At 50.1% G+C, this 21,591-nt stretch overlaps 2 protein-coding genes across 9 annotated transcripts; one reads left to right on the top strand and one right to left on the bottom strand.

Annotated features, from left to right (window-relative positions):
- Positions 1 to 4,602: 4,602 nt before the first annotated feature.
- On the top strand, positions 4,603 to 12,016 carry Tnk1 (tyrosine kinase non receptor 1). Of its 3 annotated transcripts, XM_020151186.2 has the most exons (13): positions 4,603 to 4,661; positions 6,035 to 6,211; positions 6,362 to 6,432; positions 6,536 to 6,724; positions 6,856 to 7,011; positions 7,118 to 7,401; positions 7,647 to 7,920; positions 9,341 to 9,435; positions 9,961 to 10,125; positions 10,589 to 10,668; positions 11,099 to 11,400; positions 11,703 to 11,798; positions 11,880 to 12,016. In XM_020151186.2, the coding sequence occupies exons 2-13, from the start codon at positions 6,049 to 6,051 to the stop codon at positions 11,991 to 11,993; spliced, it is 1,989 nt and encodes a 662-aa protein (XP_020006775.2). In that variant the 5' UTR covers positions 4,603 to 4,661; positions 6,035 to 6,048; the 3' UTR covers positions 11,994 to 12,016. The 3 variants fall into 3 exon arrangements, with proteins under 3 accessions (XP_020006775.2, XP_073903091.1, XP_073903092.1); XM_074046990.1 differs by having other exon boundaries at positions 11,703 to 11,993; XM_074046991.1 differs by lacking the exon at positions 4,603 to 4,661 and adding an exon at positions 4,782 to 5,035 and having other exon boundaries at positions 11,703 to 11,993.
- A 631-nt stretch (positions 12,017 to 12,647) lies between these two features.
- Positions 12,648 to 19,056, bottom strand: Plscr3 (phospholipid scramblase 3). Of its 6 annotated transcripts, none has more exons than XM_074046997.1 (9): positions 18,577 to 19,056; positions 17,409 to 17,631; positions 17,020 to 17,194; positions 16,506 to 16,741; positions 16,383 to 16,425; positions 16,072 to 16,292; positions 15,718 to 15,879; positions 13,660 to 13,821; positions 12,648 to 13,476 (listed from the first exon to the last, which is right to left on the bottom strand). In XM_074046997.1, exons 3-9 carry the CDS (start codon positions 17,024 to 17,026, stop codon positions 13,420 to 13,422), a joined length of 888 nt encoding a protein of 295 aa, XP_073903098.1. In that variant the 5' UTR covers positions 17,027 to 17,194; positions 17,409 to 17,631; positions 18,577 to 19,056; the 3' UTR covers positions 12,648 to 13,419. The 6 variants fall into 6 exon arrangements, with proteins under 6 accessions (XP_073903098.1, XP_073903097.1, XP_073903096.1 ...); XM_074046996.1 differs by lacking the exon at positions 18,577 to 19,056 and adding an exon at positions 17,830 to 18,225; XM_074046995.1 differs by lacking the exon at positions 18,577 to 19,056 and having other exon boundaries at positions 17,020 to 17,200; positions 17,409 to 18,225.
- Positions 19,057 to 21,591: the final 2,535 nt, after the last annotated feature.

Raw genomic sequence — 21,591 nt, 5'->3', positions numbered from 1 at the left:
TTACTTTGATTATGGTGGTGGCTTCATGGGTGCATACACTTGTCACAGCTAATCAAATTGCATACTTTAAATATGGACAGTTTACTGAATGTCAATCATACTTCAATGAAATTCTTTAGAAATTTCCCATGAATAAAAATAATTCAAATATCCATCAGCAAGATACTAGATTTAAAGAGTAATTATTGATATGATGGAATGCTACCCAACAAGAAAAATTACTGCTAATATATACAACACTGTAAGTGAATGCTAAAAATACTATGTTTGTTAAAAAAAAAAGCCAAAAACAAATAATAAAAACCGTGTGATTCTATAAGAAAGTCAAGAGCAGGCAAAAGTCATCTATGGGTTTTAGAAATCAAAATAATAGCTACATCTGGGGGATTAATTGAAAATGGAGAAGAGAGAACTTTCTGGATCTTTATATGCATCAATGGATGTGTAGACATGTGGAAATTCATTGAGTTCCATAGTTAAATGTATACCTGGTACTGAGGGTAGGTTTAGTGATGGAGATATGTTCTGAGAAACATGTCATTGAACAATTTTTTTGTGCAAACATCATATCATGAGTTGTCTTACACAAACATGGATGCTATAGGTCCACCACTCCATGCAGTTTTTTTTGCCGTACTATGGTTTGAACTCAGGGCCTTCGCCTTGAGCCACTCCACCAGCCCTTTTTGTGATGTGTTTTTCAAAGTAGGGTCTCATGAACTATTTGCCCAGTTTGGCTTCTAACCATGATCCTGATCTCTGCCTCCTGAGTAGCTAAGATTATAGGCACCAGCCATTGGTGCCTGGCCAAGCACACTGTTTTACGTAAACTTTCTTCTCTTCTCTTTTTTTTTCTCTTTTCTTTTCCCTCCCTTTCCCCTCCCTCCCCCTACCCTTTCCCTCCTCTTCCCCTTTCCTTTTTCCTTTCTTTTCTTTTGCAGTGCTGTTGATCAAATTCAGGGCCTCATGCATGCTTGGCAATTGCTCTACCACTGAGCTATGCCTCTGTAAACTTTGTTGTTGTTTTGAGATAGGGTCTTGCCATGTATCTCAGGCTGGCCTTGAAGTCAAGAGTCTGCCTCAGTCTCCCCAGTGCTGGGATTATAGACAAGTACCACCATGCTTCCCTTACACTATTTTTTAAATTTCTTTTATTCATATGTGCATGCAATGTTTGCGTCATTTCTCCCCTCTTCCCCCCACCCCCTCCCTTTCCCCTGCTCCCTCCCTCTCCCCCACTACCCCCTGGCTACCAGGCAGAAACTATTTTGCCCTTATCTCTAATTTTGTTGAAGAGAGGGTATAAGCAGTAATAGGAAGGACCAAGGGTTTTTGCTAGTTGAGATAAGGATAGCTATACAGGGAGTTGACTCGCATTGATTTCCTGTGCGTGTGTGTTACCTTCTAAGTTAATTCTTCTCGAACTAACCTTTTCTCTAGTTCCTGGTCCCCTTCTCCCATTGGCCTCTGTCACTTTAAAGTTTCTGCATTAGTTCCTTTGCATTGAGGACATCAAATGCTACCTTGTTTTTTTTGGGTTTCTTGCCTATCCTCATACCTCCCTTGTGTGTTCTTGCCTCATCATGTGATCAAAGTCCAATTCTCTTGTTGCCTAATTTTTAAGGGAAAAAAAAAAGTAGAAAGAGTACATTAAAATAACTATATGCTGAGTGTGGTGATTCATACTTATAATCCCAGCACTTAGAAGGCTGAGATTCGAGTTCAAGGCCAGCCTGCATTATTTAGCAAGATCTTATCTCAAACAAACAAATACATTAAATAAATTAAATAAACATGATAAATATATAGCATAGTAATCACATACACTAGTAATATAGTTGTTTGGCAGTACTAGGGTTCGAATTCAGGGTCTTGCACTTACTAGGCAGGCATTCTACCCTTTGAGCCACCCCCCCATCCCATAGACTTTTTTTTCCCCTTTTTTTGGCTGCATTGGTGTTTGAATTCAGGGCCTCACCCTTTCTAGGCAAGTGCTGCCACTGCCACTTGAGCCACTCTGCCAGCCCATTTTTGTGAAGGGTTTTGTTTTGAGATAGGATCTTGAGAACTATTTGCTGGGAGCTAGCTTAGAACTGTGATCCTCCTGATTTCTGCTTCCTAAATAGCTAGGATTACAGAGATTACAGGCATGAGCCACCAGTGCCCAGTCATCATATGTGTTTATCAATTATTTTGTTGATATTGTATGTGCTCTAGTTCTTTTCTTTATTGTAGTGCTGGGATTTGAACTCAGGGCCTCATGCTTGCTGGGCAGGCGCTGTCACCATTTGAGCCACTCCCCAGCCCTGTGTTCTATTTTTTATATAACCACCAACCCAATAGGTTTGTTTACACTATGATCACATCACCACAAACATCTGAGTAATTTGTTGCAATGAGACTTTATAATGGCCACAATGTCACTAGGCAGTAGGAATTTCTCAGCTCTATTTTAATCTCATGGGGCTTTGTATGGGGTCTTTCATTGACTAAAATGCTATGTGGAACATGACTGTATTTGAAGAGGTATCAGCTGAGAATCTTCCAAATCTGATGAAAGTTGTGAATTCAGAAATATAAGAACTACAACATAATGAGCAGAATAAATAGAAAGGAATTGATATCTAAATGCTTTGCAAGAAAACCACAAAAAACAAAGATAAGTACTTTTTTCTGGTGTTGGGGTTTGAATTTAGGGCCTCATGTTTTCTGCTTCAACCATGCCTTCAGTCCTTTTTGCTTTAGTTTGTTTTTTTTCAGATAGGGCCTTGCACTTATGCCTGGCCCACCAATGACAATCTTTTTTTTTGGTGGGGGTACTGTGATTTGAACTCAGGGCTTTGAACTTTCTTGGCAGGCTGTCTAGCACTTGAGCCACACTGCCAGCCCACCAATCATATCTTTTTTGTGTGTGGTACTAAGGCTTGAACTCAGGGCCTCACACTTGCTACTACTTGAGCCACTCCACCAGCCTTCTTCTGTGTTGGGTATTTTCAAGATAGGGTCTCGCAAACTATTTGCCTGGGCTGATTTCAAACAGCAATCCTCCTGAGCACCTGGTGTCCAGCTACACCAATGACATCTTAAAAGCAGGGAACAATGACAGATCATCCAAGAATATCCTCATACCAGATTAGATTGAGATGACTACTTTTTTTTCTGACCCTGCTTAGCTTATGAGATCAGGCACTTCAGGGTGGTATGGCAGTAGACCTGAGCTGACTTCTTTACAGTCAAAGTCAAAATGCACTGTACTTCTTACATACGTTCACTGTGAACACAGATGAGTGTGACAGGCCCATTCCCTACCCTGCAGAGCTTACAGTATATCAGATACGACAGATGTAGAGGAAACAGTACAGAATGCTGAGCTGGCCTGGTTGGAGGGCAAGAGAATTGGCAAGAACACATCCATGTAGAATTGCATTACGAAGGTTTTCCTACCAATTCTGGAGCATCCTAGTATGTTTACTGATATGGGAGGGGCTTTTATATCTAGAAACTCAGGGTGCAGCAGCTGCTATGTTTATGCATTCTTTCTTGGGACAATGGGTCTAGGTGTTCTCAGGCCAGGTGTCCTAACATAGGCAACTTTCTTTCTGAAGGCCCTAAGAAAAAAGAAGGCACAGTCCTCCTCCAGAGCCTTTTTCTTGGTGGTGCTGGGGTTTGAACTTAGCGCCTCATGCTTGTTAAGCAGGGGTTTTACCACTTGAGCCACTCCATCGGCCCTTTTTGTGTGTGTGAGTGTTTTTTTTTTTTTTTTCCTGAGATAGGGTCTCTGAACTATTTGCTCCAGGCTGGCTTCAAACCGTGATCTTCCTGATCTCTGCCTCCTGAGTAGCTAGGATTACAGGCATGAGCCACCATCGCCCAGCCAGGATTTCATTTCCTCCTTGCTAGGCAAATGCTCTACCACTTGAGCCATGCCCCCAACCCTCTCAGAGCCTTCTTCTAGGTCCCTGACTGTGGCCCTGTGGTCACAGGCCCAGTGGCAGGGTACAGGACCCTGAAATGGGCAGAGGCTATATGGGGAGCAAGTGTTATACAGGAAATACCAGTGATAGGAAAGGAGCCCCTGAGGCATAGAGTGCAGTACAGTAAGCCATAATGTCAATTCTGGGGCTGAGTTCTGGGTCAACATCAAGATCTCTGTGCCCTGGGTTCATGCCAAAGCACCCTGCCTGGCCTGGCTACATCTCATAAGTTACAGCATGTCAGTTAGGGCTGCTCTCCTCCTACAGGGTAGTGCCCCTGTACTACCTAGCCTACATTTCCAGGGCCTGAGCAGGTAACTCCATCAAGTGCTTATTCATTCCTGGTGACAGGTGAAGGATTTGGGGAGAAAGGGCATGCGGGGGCCAGGACCCAGAGGAGGATGTCTGGGGAGGGGTTGGAAGTTTTTTGAGGAACTGGAAAGAATGTGAAGGAAAGCAGGAGAAGAGAGGTTTCTCATAACCTGTGGGCTGGTCTGGCTTACAGGAGGAAGGAGCGGCCAGGAACCCTGGCCGCCCTCACCTGGGCCATCGGGAAGTTGGGGGCGCGGCCCTTATTTGGCCCGGGCCAGCTGCCAGGACCCGCCCTCGGCGGCCAGGGTCCCGCCCTTCTCGGGATTTAGTGCTGGCAGCCTGGGCTGCACCGCAGCGCCGCTTCCGCTTCGCCAGGTGAGGGTCCGCACCTAGCAGGGGCGCCCCGGCTGCGGCTGGCAGACCGAATCTTATGGCGTGGGGCGCGTCCGCGGGGTCCCGGGCCGCCCCTCATCTCCCGATCCTTCTCTTGCCTTCCGCGCTTCCCCTTGCCACCTGAGCTGCAGTGCCAGGTCTTTCTGGGCCTGGGCTTTCTTCTTACCTCTGCTCCGGCCCAGTTCCTGACGCGCCTAACTAAAGCCGGGAAAGGGGCGGGGGGTTGAGAAACGGAAAGGAAGGGAACAGTGTCTGTAAGGGAGAGTATGCAGGCCGGCAAAACCCAGAGGCCTAGAGCCTCGTTTAATGGAGGCTGGTGGACTAACCTTGAATCCAAGTTAGGCTGAGTGACGCAGGTGCGTGGCAGGGTTTTGTACCTGGAGCTGAGCTCAGGTGGGTGTGGAGGGACAGCACACCTGGCAACCTCAGTGGCTCTGTAGGCAGTACCTGAGCTTAGCACTGCCCTTCACTTAGTGCCATCACAAATGCCTAGTTGATTTCCCGTGTTGCTGCCTTGGGTCTTAAGAGGCCATTACCCTGGATGGCACTCGAGAGGGGCAGTATGTCTGCCTAATTCAAGCCTCTGTACCTTGATGTCTCCCATGTGACCCTTGGTGTGTCAGACATGTGAGGTGACTATCTTAGGTATCTTCTATATGTGGAGCGGTATACCTTCATATGTGTCTGTCTGTCTATCTACATGTCTGAGGTATGGTGTGGTTAGTATATCTAGGCTTTTTGTGTGTGTGTGTGTGGTACTGGGTTTCAATTCAGGCCTTTGGCTTGCCAGGGAGGCAGTCTACCACTTGAACCATGCCTCCAGCCCAAAGTGTAGCCCATGCTGCCCTTGAACTTGTGATTCTCCTGCTTGCCTCCTTCTCTTCCCCTCATTGACTACCTGTGTGTGGCACCATGACTGGCTCTGGGCATCTTCAGTGTGAGTTTGTCTTGTGTTTGAGGTGGGGAAGTGTCTCAGGGGTATATGAGGAATGTGTGCAGAGGGGTAGCTCAGGTCTAAAGAGGCAGCATATTTGGGTGTCCAGAGGGTACCGGGGCAATGTGTCATGTCTCCAGAGTGAGGACTTCGTAGTCTGGGAAGGCAGTGTTCTGAAACGTCAGATGCTAGAGGGACAGGTTGCTCAGTGGTAAGGGGTAGAGTACCTGTAGCCTTGGAGACGGGACACATGCTGTGCAAGTGGCAGGGTCCCTTGAACCCTCTGATGTGTCTCTTCCTGTATACCTGAATTTCTGATGGGTTGAGGGTGGTGGTAGAGACCCACCTCTGATGTCTGAGTGTTTTGGGTTCCTGCCCTGGGCTATAATACATCTGAAAGAGACTGTTGTCATCCTCAAAGGTCCTTCTCCAGACATGCTCCCTGAATCCAGCTCTCTCTGGCTACTTCAGCTGCTCCGGGACATCCAGCTGGCCCAGTTTTATCGGCCCATCCTTGAAGAGCTTAATGTCACTCGGCCAGAGCATTTCGACTTTGTAAGGCCTGAGGACCTGGACGGCATTGGCATGGGCCGGCCTGGTGAGGAACCCCTGCCCTGAGGCCCTGGTAGCTTCCTCAGCCTGTCTATTGCTGGCTCCAGACATGCTCCCCGACCCCAGCTCTCTTCTTGCTTGTAAGTCTCACTGCATCCCACCTCCACTCCAGCCCTCTGATTATGGCTTTCCCCAGCTCAGCGCAGACTAGCTGAAGCTCTGAAGAGGCACCGTTCAGGGGTCAAGTCTAAGAACCGGGTCTACAAGGTATGTGCTGGTGTTGTTTGAGGGGCTTAAAGGGTCAGCTTAGGCCTGGGAATGGGGCAGGTTGGGAAAGTTCAGCATACCTGAGTTCCTACTCTTATTTCAGATCCTGGGAGGGTTTGCCCCTGAGCAGAAGGAGACTACCCCACCATCAGAGAGCCCTCGCCTCCCTGAGCCAGATGGGGGACTCAAGTGTCTGATCCCAGAGGCTGCTATGTGCAGAGGGAAGCTGTTGGGCTCAGGCTGCTTTGGCGTGGTGCACCGAGGGCTCTGGACCCTGCCTAGTGGCCAGAGTGTGAGTGTTCAAAGATCATACTTCACTCAGGACACCTGGGCAAGATGCCCCTTGCAATCCTCATGCCTTCTCTGCTTGGCCTTGGCCTGGCTGTCCCCATGGTGCCTGATGGTGCTTCCCTCCATCTCCAGGTCCCAGTGGCTATCAAGTCCCTCCGGGTGGGTCCTGGAGGCCCAGTGGGCACAGAGCTGGGAGACTTCCTGCGAGAGGTGTCGGTTATGATGAACTTGGACCACCCACATGTGCTCCATCTGCATGGCCTGGTATTGGGCCAGCCTCTGCAGATGGTGAGCAGCAGATCCTGGTGTTGGTTCCCCATAGACCCAGGGCTGATGTGCAGCAGGAGGGCCCTGTAAAGCTAGACCATGGCTCAGGGTGTGCTGTCCCCTGCAGGTGATGGAACTGGCACCACTGGGCTCCCTACATGCTCGTCTGACAGCCTCAACTCCAACGCCCCCACTTCCTGTGGCCCTGCTCTGCCTCTTTCTGAAGCAGTTGGCAGGGGCCATGGCGTACTTGGGGGCTCAAGGGCTAGTGCACCGGGACCTTGCTACCCGCAACCTGCTGCTGACCACCCCACGCACCATCAAGGTGGCGGACTTTGGACTGGTGCGGCCACTGGGCGGCGCCCGGGGACGCTATGTAATGGGCGGGCCCCGCCCCATCCCCTATGCCTGGTGAGGGTAGCACTCTGCCTGCGTGTAGTCCTGCTCTAGCCAGAATTGGGGGTGCAGATCTGAAGGACAGCAGTTTGGAGTGGTCTGGTCTTCTCACAGAGGCTGGGACCAGAGGGATTGTCAGGTCTGGAGGGGCTTGGAAAGGAGGACTTCTAAGGATAACAGCAGCAAAAGGTGGGATTGCTCAGTGGAAGGTGAGCTCCCTTGGGCACATATTCAGCCCCCTTCAGCTTCTACTTCTACAGGTGTGCCCCAGAGAGCCTGCGCCAGGGAGCCTTCTCATCTGCCTCCGATGTGTGGATGTTTGGGGTGACACTGTGGGAGATGTTCTCCAGAGGCGAGGAACCCTGGGCTGGCGTCCCACCATACCTCATCCTGCATCGGCTGGAGAAGGACCGAGCCCGGCTGCCAAGGCCACCCCTTTGCTCTAGAGCCCTCTACTCCCTCGCCTTGCGTTGCTGGGCCCCCCACCCTGAGGACCGGCCTAGCTTTTCCTACCTGGAAGGGCTGCTCCAAGAGGTGGGGGACTCACCACACACAGGCTAACTCTTCTGATATACATAACCTCTGCATTCTGTATCCCAGGATTCCATGCATAAGACCAACATAACCTGATGCTTGTGCTGGGCTCTGAGACCCAGCTCTGAACAAAACAGATTCAGTCCCTACCTGAAGGGTGCTCAGGGCCCGGGAGAGGGAACTGGGGGTTATACAGATGCAGGCTGAAAGGCTGGGGTCTGTGTTTGGGTCAGAAAAGGGGCACAGAGGAGACAGCAGTAAATCCCTATGGGTTTTTGACAGGCAGAAGAAGAGAAGCTCTGTGTGAGAGGGGAAATAGAGTAATGAGGCTACAAGGAGAACAGGGCTGCCCCATTGAAGAGTTCCTGGGCATGTTAGGAAATGCTTGGCAGTGTGAGATACTTACTGTACTAAGTGCTTTATAGAGAGAATCATGCAGACTCTCTCAACAACTCCATGAGGCAATGATTTTATCTCCATTTAATAGACAGAACAGTTTAAGCACTGATAATTTAGTGACTTACCTAAAGTCATACAACTGGATATTTGGGGTAGCATCAGTCCATGTGACTCGCAGTTTTTCCCTAAATCTCTGTACTGTACTGTTAAAGGAGTTTGGGCTGGATGCCAGTGGCTCACACCTGTAATTCTAGCTACTCAGGAGGCAGAGATCAGGAGGATCGTGGTTCAAAGCCAGCCTGGGCAAATAGTTTGCAAGGCCCTATATTGAAAAAGTGCCCAACCTAAAACAGGGCTGATGGAGTGGCTCAGGTGGTAGAGTGCCTGCCTAGCAAGCATGAGGCCCTGAGTTCAAACCCCAAACTGCCAAAAACAAGCAAGCAAACAAACAAAAACAGAGCAAATGAACTGGAGGCATGGCTCAAGTGGTAAAGCTAAAGTTCAAACTCCATTCCCAGCAAAAAAAAAAAAAAAAGGAGGTTGGTCTTGGTCTTCACTGAGGGTACTTGGGAGTTGAGAAAGGGTGTTGAGCAGGGAGTTACAAGCCAGATTTGCATGTCATTTCACTCTGGCCTGGCCCAAGAATGATTATGCTGACAATGGCCATGAAACAGAAATGAGGAACAGGTCTGGATGAGGGTTGAGGCAGTGGGGCTGGAAAGGAGTGGAAAATTTTCAGAGCTACTTAAGAGGCAAACACGATGGGCTGGTTATGGAGTAAAGGTTGTGAACAGAATGGCTTTCCCATTGGGCATCCTGGGCTGTGACCAGCTTGGCATGGGATCCAGGTTGATCCCCCTCCACTAGATTACCAGGGATAGTCCCATCCCAGGCAGCACAGAGGACATACCTGGTGAGTTTGACTGTGGTGCATAAACAGGGAGGCCCTTTCTTTCTTGTTTGCATATTACCTTTCTGTCTAAGGCCAAAAGCCCAAATACCCTTCCTCCTATATCCACAGGCCTGGCCTCGTGAGGGACGCTGTGTAAGGGACGTCACAGAGCCAGGTGCTTTGCGGATGGAGCCTGGTGACCCCATCACCATCATCGAGGGCAGGTAACAGCTTCATGTCTTTCAAGCATCCCTAGGGGAGGCCTCCCTCCCACCCTTTTTTTTTCAGTACTGGGGCTTGAACTCAGGGCCTTCACCTTGAGCCACTCCATCAGTCCTATTTTTGTGAAGGTTTTTTCGAGATAGGGTCTCAAGAACTATTTGCCTGGGCTAGCTTCGAACTGCGATCCTGCTGATCTCTGCCTCCTGAGTAGCTGGGATTACAGGTGTGAGCCACTAGCGCCCTGCTCCTCCCACCCTTCTTGATTTCTGGTCCACTTTCTACTTTTCCCCAACTCCTGAAACCCTGGTTTTGTGGGTCTTCTCTCCCTTCTCAGCCCCAGGCTCCAGTGCAGTCCATCCTTTCTGCTGGAGCCTTGGCTGGCCCATAGAACACATTTGTGTTGGGGAGAAAGAGGTTTCCTTTCCTCCAGGTGGATGCAGCTGCAAGGCACACTCCTTGATGAGCTAAATGTGGCCAGAGCATAGCTGCCTTGCTTCCATCTCCTTCACCAGCTCCTCTTCCCATAGCCCGAACTCCACAACCTGGAAGGGCCAGAATGGCCGCACCTTCACAGTGGGCAACTTCCCAGCATCAGCAGTGACAGTGGCAGATTTAGGGGGCTCATCAGCTGTCCGTCCAGTCCATAGAGGCCCCCCAGCCCAGGGAGAGCGATGCCAAGGAAACATAGATAGGTGAGGAGCTGAAAGGGTGGAGGACAGAGCTGGGTTGGGGGGACAAACCAAGTCCAGAAACTTCTCTGGAAGAAAACCTTGAGGACAAGACAAGGGCAGAGCTGGAGGTGAGGATGGATTCACCTCCCAGGTGAAGCTTCCACCCAGGGCCTTGAAGCATGTTTGGGAGCTTTCTTTTTTCTTTCTCCTCCTTCCTCCCTCCCTCCCTCCCTCCCTCCCTCCCTTCCTCCCTCCCCCCTCCTTCCCTTCCTCCCTCCCTCCTTCCTTCTTTTCTCCCTCCCTCTCTCCTTCCCTCTTTCCTTCTTTTGTTGGCAGTACTGAGGCCTCATGCTTGCTAGGCAAGTACTTTATCACTTGAGCCATACCCCTAACCTTGGGAACCTGTTTGTTTGTGAGGGGACATTGATATGTGTGTGGAGGGGGGTGGGTATTGTGAAGGATAAATTGGGTCATTTTCTGACAGGGACAGAGAGAAGGAAAAGCCTTGGGATCTACCTCCAGCACGGGACCAGAGAAGGAAGGCACCCCTGCAGAGGATGAAAGGTGGGTATGATGGGACTCCAGGGGCTCAAAAGATCAAGACCAATCCTCCAGTTCTCTCCCCACTCCCTAGAATCCATGCCTTTGCATATGTGATTTCCTTCCTCCAAATTTCACCTGTGGGCATCTTAGCTGTGCTTTGTATCTTAAGAGACTGGAGGCCTTGGGCCTTCCTCACTGGGGAGTATCTCCCCATTCTGGGCCCTGCACTTTCAGTTCTTTGGGCCCCTAATCACGTAGGTCTTGATGCCCATTTGTACACCTGTCTAGTTGCTTCCTCTATCATATGGATTACCCAAGGACAAGGCCGGCTAGCTCATCTGAAAATTCCTGCAAAATCACCCAGCTTAGTGCAGATAAAGACAGAAGAAAGCAGGAAGGTGGGACTGAACACCTGGGCCTCCCTTCAATTATTTGTTTCTTTACTATGCAGGAATTTCCAAGAGTCTGGAGTCAGTTCTATCCTTGGGTCCTCGCCCCACAGCGGGTGGTTCAAGCCCCCCAGAACTTCGACATGCCAGAGCTGTGCCCCGGGGACCTCCAGACCTGCCTCCACGCCCTCCTTTTACCTCCAGCTCTTCTTCTCAGCCCAGCCAGCCCCCCAGAGCACGACCTCTCTGCCCCAAAAGAGAAACTCCACACAATCATTGCATTGGAGCATCTGCAGCCAGTAAAGCCACCACCCCCTCTGGAGGCATCTTGCCTGACCCTGAGTGGCAGAGGAAGATTATAGAGGTGAGGTCTCACTGAAATGGCCTGGGATCCAGACGGTCTTACAGGATGGGGCAGGGACCTGAGCAAGGCTTTCTTTTATTTATTGTTTTTTTTGTGGTACTGGGGCTTAAACTCAGGGCCTTCACCTTGAGCCACTCTGCCAGCCCTTTTGTGATGGGTATTATCAAGATAGGGTCTTGTGAACAATTTTCCTGGGCTGGCTGCAAACCATGATCCTCCAGATCTCTGCCTTCTGTGTAGCTAGGATTACAGGCATGAGCCACTGGTGTCCGGCATCTAAGCAAAGGCTTTATCCCTCACAGGTGGAGCTGAGTGTGCATGGAGTCACCCACCAGGAGTGCCAAGCAGCACTCAGAGCCACTGGAGGAGATGTGGTTTCCGCCATCAGGAACCTCAAGGTAAAAGCTCGACCTTCTTCTGTGCTTCCCTCTCTCCCACTCTGCTGCTTACAGTCAGCTCCCTCCCTCCTGCTCCCACAGGTGGACCAGCTCTTCCACCTGAGTAGCCGGTCCAGAGCCGACTGCTGGCGCATACTGGAGCATCACCAGTGGGACCTCTCAGCAGCTAGTCGCTATGTCCTGGCACGGTCCTGAGCTCTGCTTCCATGGGCATGGACACTAACATGGAGCAACTGGACCTCTCAGGGGCTGGCCGCATGGGACCAAGCAGAACCAGAGTAAAGTCCTGACAGAGGCTGACTCCCACCTAGGGAGATCTCACCTGTTATAAGCAGGTACAGGAAGTACCCAGGGGAACCCAGGTCAGGTAATGATGAGTGTCTCCTCCCTACCCTGTCTCTTGGCCTCTGAGGGCCAAAGAACCCTTAGCTGGGCCAAGAAGATCTAGTCTACTCTGCCTACCACATTCCTAAACAAGAGGAGAACTTGCAGGAAAAGAGTTGCAATGTATGATATCTAGAGGAAGCTTCTACTTGCTACAGACAGTGATCAAGTGGCCATACTGGACCATGGGAAGAGCCATCCTGAACTGTCATTAGCTACCTCACTGGACTCTGTGGAGCACCCATCTTGGATGATGGAAGCAGCCATACTGACTTGGGGCACATGGTCCAAACTACATTGGTTTGGTCCAGGGCCACCAGGTGTGATGAAAATTGCCCTGTGGGCTCAAGGACATTCAATCCTAATAGCACAGATTATGAGATGGGACAACCCCAGCCCAGCTGTTGTAGTTCCCTTTGTTTTTTTCCCCATACCAACTTTCTTCTACTCCCCTCCTCACATACATTTTCCAATGTTCAAAAAGTTACAAAGTTTATATGAATATAATATACAAAGATGCAGCCTCCTTCCTAGAGCAAGGAAAGGAAGGGAGTGGTTAAATAAGGCACAGGAAGCTGCAGCAAGCACCAGCTGTGGGCAGGGCCCAGGGGGGAAAGGAAGTTGGCACTGGGGCCCAGCCTCTATAGCTGTTGGTGGGGAGGTGGGAAGCCCCTCAAAATGCCATAGTTTGAGGCTGCACTAATTGGCCAAGCTGATGCAGGGAAAGGGGAACATGTCTGCCAACTTTGGTGCTGCTTGCCTTTCTTCTGCCAGCTCTGTTACAAAATCAGAGTCCTGGGTTGCAAAGGCCTCCTCTGATGACTGGGGGCGTAGTTCAAATGAGAGGCCCTGAGTTCAATTCCCCAGTACCAGCAAAAAAACCAAAAAACAGGAACAAGCAACAAATAATAAAGGCCTCTGGTGCAGAGGCCCTGGAAGGGAGGAGGAAAGGGTAGGGAAAGTTTAAAAGTTGATATGCCAGTGTGCATGGGACTGCTGGAAGATGGTGGGAGGCAGCAGGGAAGGACTCTTATACACACCCTTCTGCAGGGTCACAAGTGAAGGAGGCCAGGGGAGAGGATAGGGATGGGGTACCATGGCTCCCAAACAGGCACCCTGTCTGTCCTCTGCAGTGTACACAGAAGAAGGGATCTGGCTGTGAGGAGGGGACAGGCCAGGGCAGTCGACCATCTTGAATTCTGGTTGAGGTGATGGTCTCTTCACCCTGAGGCAACCTCTAACTGGTAATAGCAGAGGGTCCAGCACCTCCTCGTTTCTCAAAGAACATGTAGTCCTGAGGGAAAGCCAGTGTTAACAGGAGATCTGGCTGGGCCAGCATGGCTCAACTATTACTACCTGTAACCCCCCATAACATCTGTCCCTAACCTCCTAGCAAAAGGCTAGGAAGGAAGAGCACAAAGCTTCAAGTGATAGCAAAGGAATGACAGGAAGGGAGGGGCAGGGGCAGCGAACTCACAATGAGGAATGTGGCTCCAAGCAACACAGCCTTCACCCTCACATCCAGATCCATGGGGAACTGAAGGCCAAAGTCATCTGCATCCGTGAGAGTTTCTCGGAGCAACCCTCCCCACTGCTTGCTGATTCGGCCCACACTTCGGGATTCGTCCCTAGTCTTTACCTGTCAAGAGGGAGGAAAGATCCAATTTCACTTGCCTCCAATCTCACTCCAGTTACCATGGATGCATGGTGCAGGCTATGCACTCTGAATCTTCCCAACAGATTCAAGTTTTCATATGACAACTGAGGAAACTGAGGCACCCTAAGTCATAATACTAGTGTAGAGCAAAAAATCAGGATTCAGGTTGGGCGCTGGTGGCCCATGCCTATAATCCTAGCTATTCAGGAGGAGGAGATAAGGAGGATCGTGGTTCGAAGCCAGCCCAAGCAGAGTTTGCAAGACCCTATTTGAAAAACTTCACAAAAAAAAAGACTGGTGGAGTGGCTCAAGGTGAAGTCCCTGAGTTCAAGTCCCAGTACCACAAAAAAAAAAAAGTTAGGATTCAGACTTAGATCTGGTGCTCTCCAAAGGCCATGCATGACATAACTGAACATCAGTGGTACATGGTTGGTTTCAAGGTTTGCTTTAGTTACCAGCATCCCTGAAACCCACAGTTGGCACAGCCTGTGCCCTACACATAGTAGTCTTGCTGAGAAGGCAAAAGAAGCTGCCAAAATCTAGCTGCACTTTATGTCAGCCAAGCAGGCTCCTATAGAGGTTGTGTCTGCCTGAAGGGGTAACTTTAATCTGCAAAGTAGGGGAATGATCTTGCTAGCATTGCATGTGAGCCTCAAGAGGAGATCCAAGCCTATGGATGGTGGGGAAGTACACCAGTAGGTAGCTTCAGAGGACTGGAATTTCCACTGGCTTCTCTGAGCCCAGCAGCAATAAGCCTTGCTGAAGTGGGTGGTAACTCAGTGACTTCCTGGTCCGTTTTTAATGTTCAGTCTCTGGTGACTAGAATTAAAGCTATTTCCTTCTATGTCCTGTTCATCTGCTTCCTCCACTATACTATAGCTCTGGGATACTTCCTGCAGTCCAGATCCAGGCTGGGCAAGGCCTGTCCCAGCTAGCACTGAAGTCCCAAACAGTGCAGCTTCAAGTAGGACCATTCACAATTGTGTAAAAAGGACACTGGTTCTATTAGAACCCCATACTTTACACATTCCCATCCAGAGACCACACAATTTTCTCCTTCCCAACTGGTTCTTATCATAGAACCTCCCTCTGACTACCAAGGTTACTCATTTTTACACGTAACCATAGGTAAAGCACCTCATCAGAAGACTGGAAAGACTACTGAGTAACACCTGTTATTTCTCCTTTATCTGCACAGAGAATCATGCTTTAAAGAACTCAGGGATCTGTGGAGTGCCTTTATCTTCTAGAAACTAAGTTGTTTCCCAGGACTTAATCTGAAACTCTCTCCACTTGGGTTTTCCAGGCTCGCAGGCTGGTGACAGGAGGGCACAAGGAGAAGGATATCACCTAGACTTCAAGTTGGGCAGATTATTTGGACTTCTGGGTTGGCAGGGCAAGCCAGGATGTTAAATCAGTGCTTGCTTCAGGGTCTAGACTCACAGTCTCATGAACAACAGCCACCAGGTCCCACTCCATGGCAGCTTAAAGACTGAATGTAGACTGAAATATAATCATCCATCACCCTAGTCTGGTCTTAGATTTGTCCCCCTATTCAGGGCTGTAGGTAACAATCAGCATTGGATCTGAGATGAAATCTTGTTTTGTTTTTAGTCCAGGGGATTGAACCCAGGGCCTTGCTTACACATGCTAGGCAAACACTCTACCACTGAGCTACATCCCCAGCTTGAAGATAAAATCTTTGCTATGCTTTTGTGAGCGTCCCATTTTTGAATGGAAGAAAACTGGAGATGTGGTAGTAGTCACAATGAGTTTGGACTGATGAGCTCAGGGTCTTGACCTTGGTTAAGCTATTCTGCCAGGTGAAAGCTGCCATCTTGGTTTATGAAGGGCAGGTTCTCCCCTTATTTCTGATACCTCAAAGTTGGTGTCTGTGCCACAGCCACAGGTCCAGCAAGGGCCCACCACTCGCAGGACCGTCTGGCGATCAGCATCCTGGATGGAGAATTTAGGGAGGAAGGGATGCCAGGTCTGCAGCACATGGCCAATGGTGGTACCAGGTGGAGCCTGTACTTCAATCTGGAGTGAGAAACAACACGCTCACTGCCAAGCCAGGGCACCCTGGCCCAAGCTCTCACTGAACCCGACTCTATCACTCCACAGTCTCTGGGCCACATCACTAATCTCCCATCCCCACCCACCTATTTATTTCCCCCGGAGCCACACCTTATCAAGGCTCTCTATCAAGGCTCTCCATCCCACCCCACTTACCTCCTGAAGGCCACAAGGGCAGCAGCTGCAACCACAGTGGAGCGGACGGAGCAAGCGCAGCACCTCGCGGTCGCCAGGGTCAGCCAGGCGGACACGCAGTGGTCGGCGAGCGCCACAGCACAGACGGGCACAGCAGTTGCTCTCCTCCGCCGCCTGACCCAGGGGCTGCCCGGACCCCGAGCGCAGTTCATATCTGTTACATGTCTCCCAGCCTAGGAACGCTGTTAGGGGTGACACGCTGAGGCTCAGAAGCCTCACCCGCCCAGAAGCCCACCATCCCTGGTCAAGAGACCCAACCAGCTCTTCCTTACTTTCCACTCGCTCAGCCTTCTGGTGAATCAAGATCTGATCAATCTGGAAAGAGGAGGTCCAGCGTTGACATCAACCGTCCAATTTGAACGCCCAGATTCCCTCACCATCACCCTCCTACTCACCTGCACCAGAAATTCGAGGCCAGAAGGCACCCCTGGCAGCGGCAAGAAGAGAGCAGGAGATCCTGGGGCCACAGGGCCCGGAGAAGGGAAGAGAGCGAAGCCGGGAGCAGGGGCAGGCACCTGGGAGGGCAGGGTCGCCTGCCCGGGCCCAGGATGCAGCGCAGGCTCCGGGTACCCAGCGGTCACAGGGTAGGGAGGTGGGGGCGAAGGGGCGTAGCCTGTGGGGGGCAAGTAGCCTGTGTGTGTGTGGGGAGGGGGGAAGAGGTAGATTAAAAAGGTACCCGCGGTTTCATCCCTTACTCCTCTGTCCAAGGGCCATGAGGCTTCGCAGGAAATGTGGTGGGAGGAGGCGGAGAAAGATGGGGCAGGGGAGCAGGGCGGTGGCTCCCCGGGAGAAAGGGAGGGCCCCACGCAGCCAGTCTGAGCACATTCCTGGAGGATGTGTTCGACAACTGGCACCCAAGTCCATGAGGGGATAACGGAGACCCCCACCCCCAGTCTAGCGCCCACTTACCTGCCATGGGAAAGGGGTGAGGGTTCGCGGGATGTCGGTGTTCGGGCAGCTTAGTTCTGGAAGTGGAGGCAGGCTCGGAGGAGACAGCCAGACAGACAGACAGACACAAAGACGGACAGGCAAACGCGAAGAGGCAGCTGCGCCCAGCACCGGCCCAGGGTCTCTTGGGCGGCGCCTATGACTCGGGGAGAAATCGAAAGTGTCAGCGGGCGGGGCGAAGTACCTGGGACCCTGAATTCCCTCAGGGGCCCCAGAACCGCCCCCTCCCTTTGTTCTCCCATTCTCCGCACAGGCGGCTATTAGCGAACGACAGGACAGATGGACCTGCGGTCAGACCGACGGCCCAACCTCGATGGAGGTCTCCCTGACCCCTCTATGCCCCGGCTCACCTGAAGCCCCCAGAATAACCTGGGGGCTGCGCACTCCGCGGCTAGAAGGCGCTGATGGAGGCGGGCTCAGGTTCTGACTCCGCCCCCTCGACAGTCCCGTCCACGCCCCTCCCGAGCCTGGGCGGCGCGGCTGCGCAGAGAGAAGGCCGCTTCTTCTCCCCCGGGGCCGCGGACTTTGGCCCTACAGTGCCACGGCTTCGACGCGGTCCCCGCCTCTTCCGCTCTGATTGCAGATGGCGGGAGAGAACACCGAGAGAAAGTGGCCGGTTAGCCCCAGCCCTTCGATCCTCGTCAGGTCTGCGGGCGCTCAGTGCTCAGCGTCCCTTGGTGGGAAGCATGGACCGCCGCGCTGGACCCTGGGCTCCTCCTCCCAAGGGCGACTCGGGCCTCGCTGACGCAGCGGAACACCCTTCACACTCACTCATTGGCTTCCAGAGCTGGCCCTGGGATCTACCTCCCTGGGCGACCTCGTTATGTTCTTCTGGTGCAGAGGTCACCCACACAGGCACCTCCCAATTACACTACTTCCTTCAGGAGCCCCCAGCCACGCGGGCGACAGGCCTCCAAACACTGTTAATGAGTGTGCGTGAGCTGAGGCTCAGAGATACAGAGGAAGCTTGGTCAGAAAAGGCTTCTCCAAAGAGTGAGTCGCTTGGTCTGGATCCTGAGCCCTGGGAGGTCCGCAGGTGTTTGAAGGCCTGAGCCTTGGAGACTGCTGCTGAGTGCAGCAAAAGATGCACTTAGAGAGCAGTGCCCTCCACATGCAGAGGACTTTGAGGGCCTGGGACTGGATCCCACAGGCAGCAGGGAGCCCACTGAAAGATTTTAAGACCTAGAGAGATCAAATTTGCGCTTTAGAAAGATGGTTCAGGCTGGCAGAGTGGCTCAAATGGTAGAGCACCTGCCTAGCAAGCCTGAAGCCCTGAGTTCAAACCAAAAATTAAAATTAAAAATTAAATAAGAAAGATGCCTCAAACTACAATATGAAGAACCATGGAGTTTCCCCAGCTCAGCAGTTAACAGTAGTCTTCAGGAAAAAAGGCCATGGTAAGGATGATTTAGAGAATTCGCTTTAGAGATATTGGGACAATAACAGAACTTCGTTGGTTGGTTATATGTGGAGGTGATGAGTCCAGAAAGACCCAGTAACCAGGCTGATGCAACTTACCCACCAAGATGAGCATGGGGAGATGCAGGTTTGGGGGCCTTCTGAACCTAGGTCCAAGTTCCTGTAGGCTAGTCCCATCTCCCTCTGCCAGGACTGCTCAGCTCCTTCCACAGTTTCAGTCATCATCTGCTCCAGGCCCAAATGCTTGACCTTTCTCTGTATCCCCTAGTGCTAAAAACCAAGCTTCCACCAAGCCATAAACATTTGGAGGTTCAGTTAGCCCACAAAAGTTTAATGAGCACCTACTATATTGGAGACAGCATTTGACATGATAGGAATATGTAACAGTTTAACAAAAACAATAAACTGCTGGGGCCAGTGGCTCATGGCTATAATCATAGCTACTCAGGAGGCAGAGGCAGTTTGAAGCCAGCCCAGACAAATAGCTCAACTAATAAACTGGGCCTGGTGTCACATGTCTGTGGTTTCAGCCACATGGGACACATGATCCATGGAGGATCATGGTCCAGGTCAGCCTGGACAAAAGCTCGAGACTAAATAACTAAAATAACTCAAGCTAAAGTAACTAAATAAATAAAGCTAAAGCAAAAAGGAGTGGTGGTATGGCCCAAGTGGTAGAGCACCTGCCTAGCAAGTGCAAGGCCCTAAGTTCAAATCCCAGTACTGAAAGAAAAAAAAAAAAAGAAATCTGTCTGTGATGTGATGGTGACTTGGGCCAGAGGCTAAGGCAATAACCGTGCTGGTGGTGAGAAATATTGATTCCAGCCGGGCGCCAGTGGTTCATGACTACAATCCTAGTTACTCAGGAGGCTCGAAGCTAGGCAGGGCAAAGTTTGTGAGACCCTATCTCGAAAAAACTTATCACAAGAAAGGGCTGGTGGAGTGGCTCAAGTTCAAACCTCAGTACTACAAAAAAAAAAAAAAGAAAAAGAAAGAAAAATAAATATTCAGATTCTAGACATGCACTTGAGCCAACACAACTTGATGACAGCTCATAGATAGAATGTGAGAAAAAAAAATAACTTGAAGTTGACTCATGCTTGGCTCAGGAGACCCTTCTACCTCTAATTGATCATCTCCTGCATGCCCACCCAATCTTGGGATCCAGATATCCTGTTCTCCCTCTTGACTTGTTACCCCTATGATCTTTTCCCTTTTTTTCTGGTGATTTCCTATTCATGCTGAAAATCCAGCAAATGAACTGAAGTCTTACCAGTCCTCAAAGTTTTACCAGTCTTCAAAGACAAAAGAGGCCCCACCTCAGCTTCTCCTTGTAAGACTGAACACATTCTATCACATGATCATCACTGTCTTCACTGCTGAAATCTGAATTTCTTGGTTTGTAGAAGAATAGAACTTAGCTCTGGGAGTTAGAGTTTGACTCACAGCTTACCAGGTCGCTTCCTTTTCACTAACTTGTAGGGATGTTAAGAAAACCTGAGCCTTGTATGCACATATGAATAATAAAAGAAAAATGAAAAAAAAAAAAAAAGAAACCCTTGTACATAAATAAAAAAAAAAAAAAAAGAAAACCTGACACAATGTTCAGAAGATGTCCTAATTCTCATTCACACATTCATATTAATGCTGTTGCAGCCTTTTTTTTTTTTTTTTTTTGTAGTGCTGGGGATGGAATTCAAAGCCTTGCACATGCTAGGCAAGTGCTCTGCCACTGAGCTACACACCCCAAGCTCTTGGCTTTCATTTGTCCTGTCCTTGGCTTGTCATACCCAACCTACATTTTTTAAGGCAGCCTCCCTGAAGTCCCATTTTTATGTCTTAGGTAGGTAAGACTTATACTCTGAACCACTTGACCATCTTACTTTTCCTTTGAGCTTGGTGAACCCAGTAACACAACCCTTGAGTTTCCCACCTTAGCTTTAGTAATGCTTTGGGCCCCAATAAAGGCTTCACGGATTACTCCCTCCATCTTGCTCTCACCTGCTGATTGAGCATGTGTTTTGGACACCTTCCCCCTTCCTGTTGATCTTGTGAAGTGTGCTGACCTCTTCTCTGGGATCTGTAATAATCTTTTCACCATTCTCATCCATGTGTCTTTCACTGTGCTACACCTGGCTACACCAAGTCTAACCTAAACACTTCACTCAACAAATCATAGGTACCAGTTATCTAGCCTTATTTGACCCCCAAGAGCCCAGCCCACTATCAGGACCAAAGGTAGTGTTAGGGGGTGCCATTACAGGAAGCAGGCTATTCCAGATACCTGGAGTCTCCTCAATTTGGACATTCCTCTTCTGTCCTAGAAGTGGAAATGCCAAGATACTGGCCTGGTAGGTAGGAGCCTGGGGATCCAGCGTTGACTCTTTGACCTTTGGGTCACTCTTAAATGAGTAAACTGAGCATGGTGCTTCATGCTTATAATTCCAGCTCTTGTGAGACTAAAGCAGGAAGATATCAAGGTTTTTTGTTTTGTTTTGGTACTGGGACTTGAAATCAGGGCCTGCACTTTGAGCCACTCCACCAGCCCTTTTTGTGATGGGTATTTTCAAGATAGGATTTCTCAAACTATTTGCCTGGGCTGGCTTGGAACCATGATCCTCCTGATCTCTGCATCCTGAGTAGCTAGGATTACAGGCATGAGCCACCAGCGCCTGGCTAGATATCAAGTTTTAAACCAGCCTGGGATCCTCTACTAACATACTACAACTCATGCTACCTTTCTAGAAGTAAATGCTCTAGTGGCTCTTCACTGCACTTAGGAGAGATTCCACCATTTGGCTTTTCTGTTCTCATCTCTCACTGCTGACCCTCTCACAATTTTCAAACCAGACACCAGAAATCTATTTATTTATGCCTTTTGTTTTGAGATAGGGTCTCACTATATAATTGAGGCTAGCCTCTAACTCACTATGTTGCCCAGTCTAGCCCAGCCTGCCCTTGAAGTCAAGATCGTCCTGCCTCTACCTCCCGGTGTGAACCTCCATGCCCAGCACCAGTATTTCTACTCTCTTGCTCAGGACTGCCTTAAAAGCTGTCTAGGAGTCTGCAACTCAGCAGAGAGTAGGGTAGAATATAGAAATTCTGGGCTTGGCC

The sequence above is a fragment of the Castor canadensis genome, chromosome 11, assembly GCF_047511655.1.
Source record: "Castor canadensis chromosome 11, mCasCan1.hap1v2, whole genome shotgun sequence".
Lineage (NCBI taxonomy): Eukaryota > Metazoa > Chordata > Mammalia > Rodentia > Castoridae > Castor > Castor canadensis.
The sequence above is the reverse complement of the archived record's forward strand: the minus strand, read 5'-3'. Positions and strand labels throughout refer to the sequence as shown.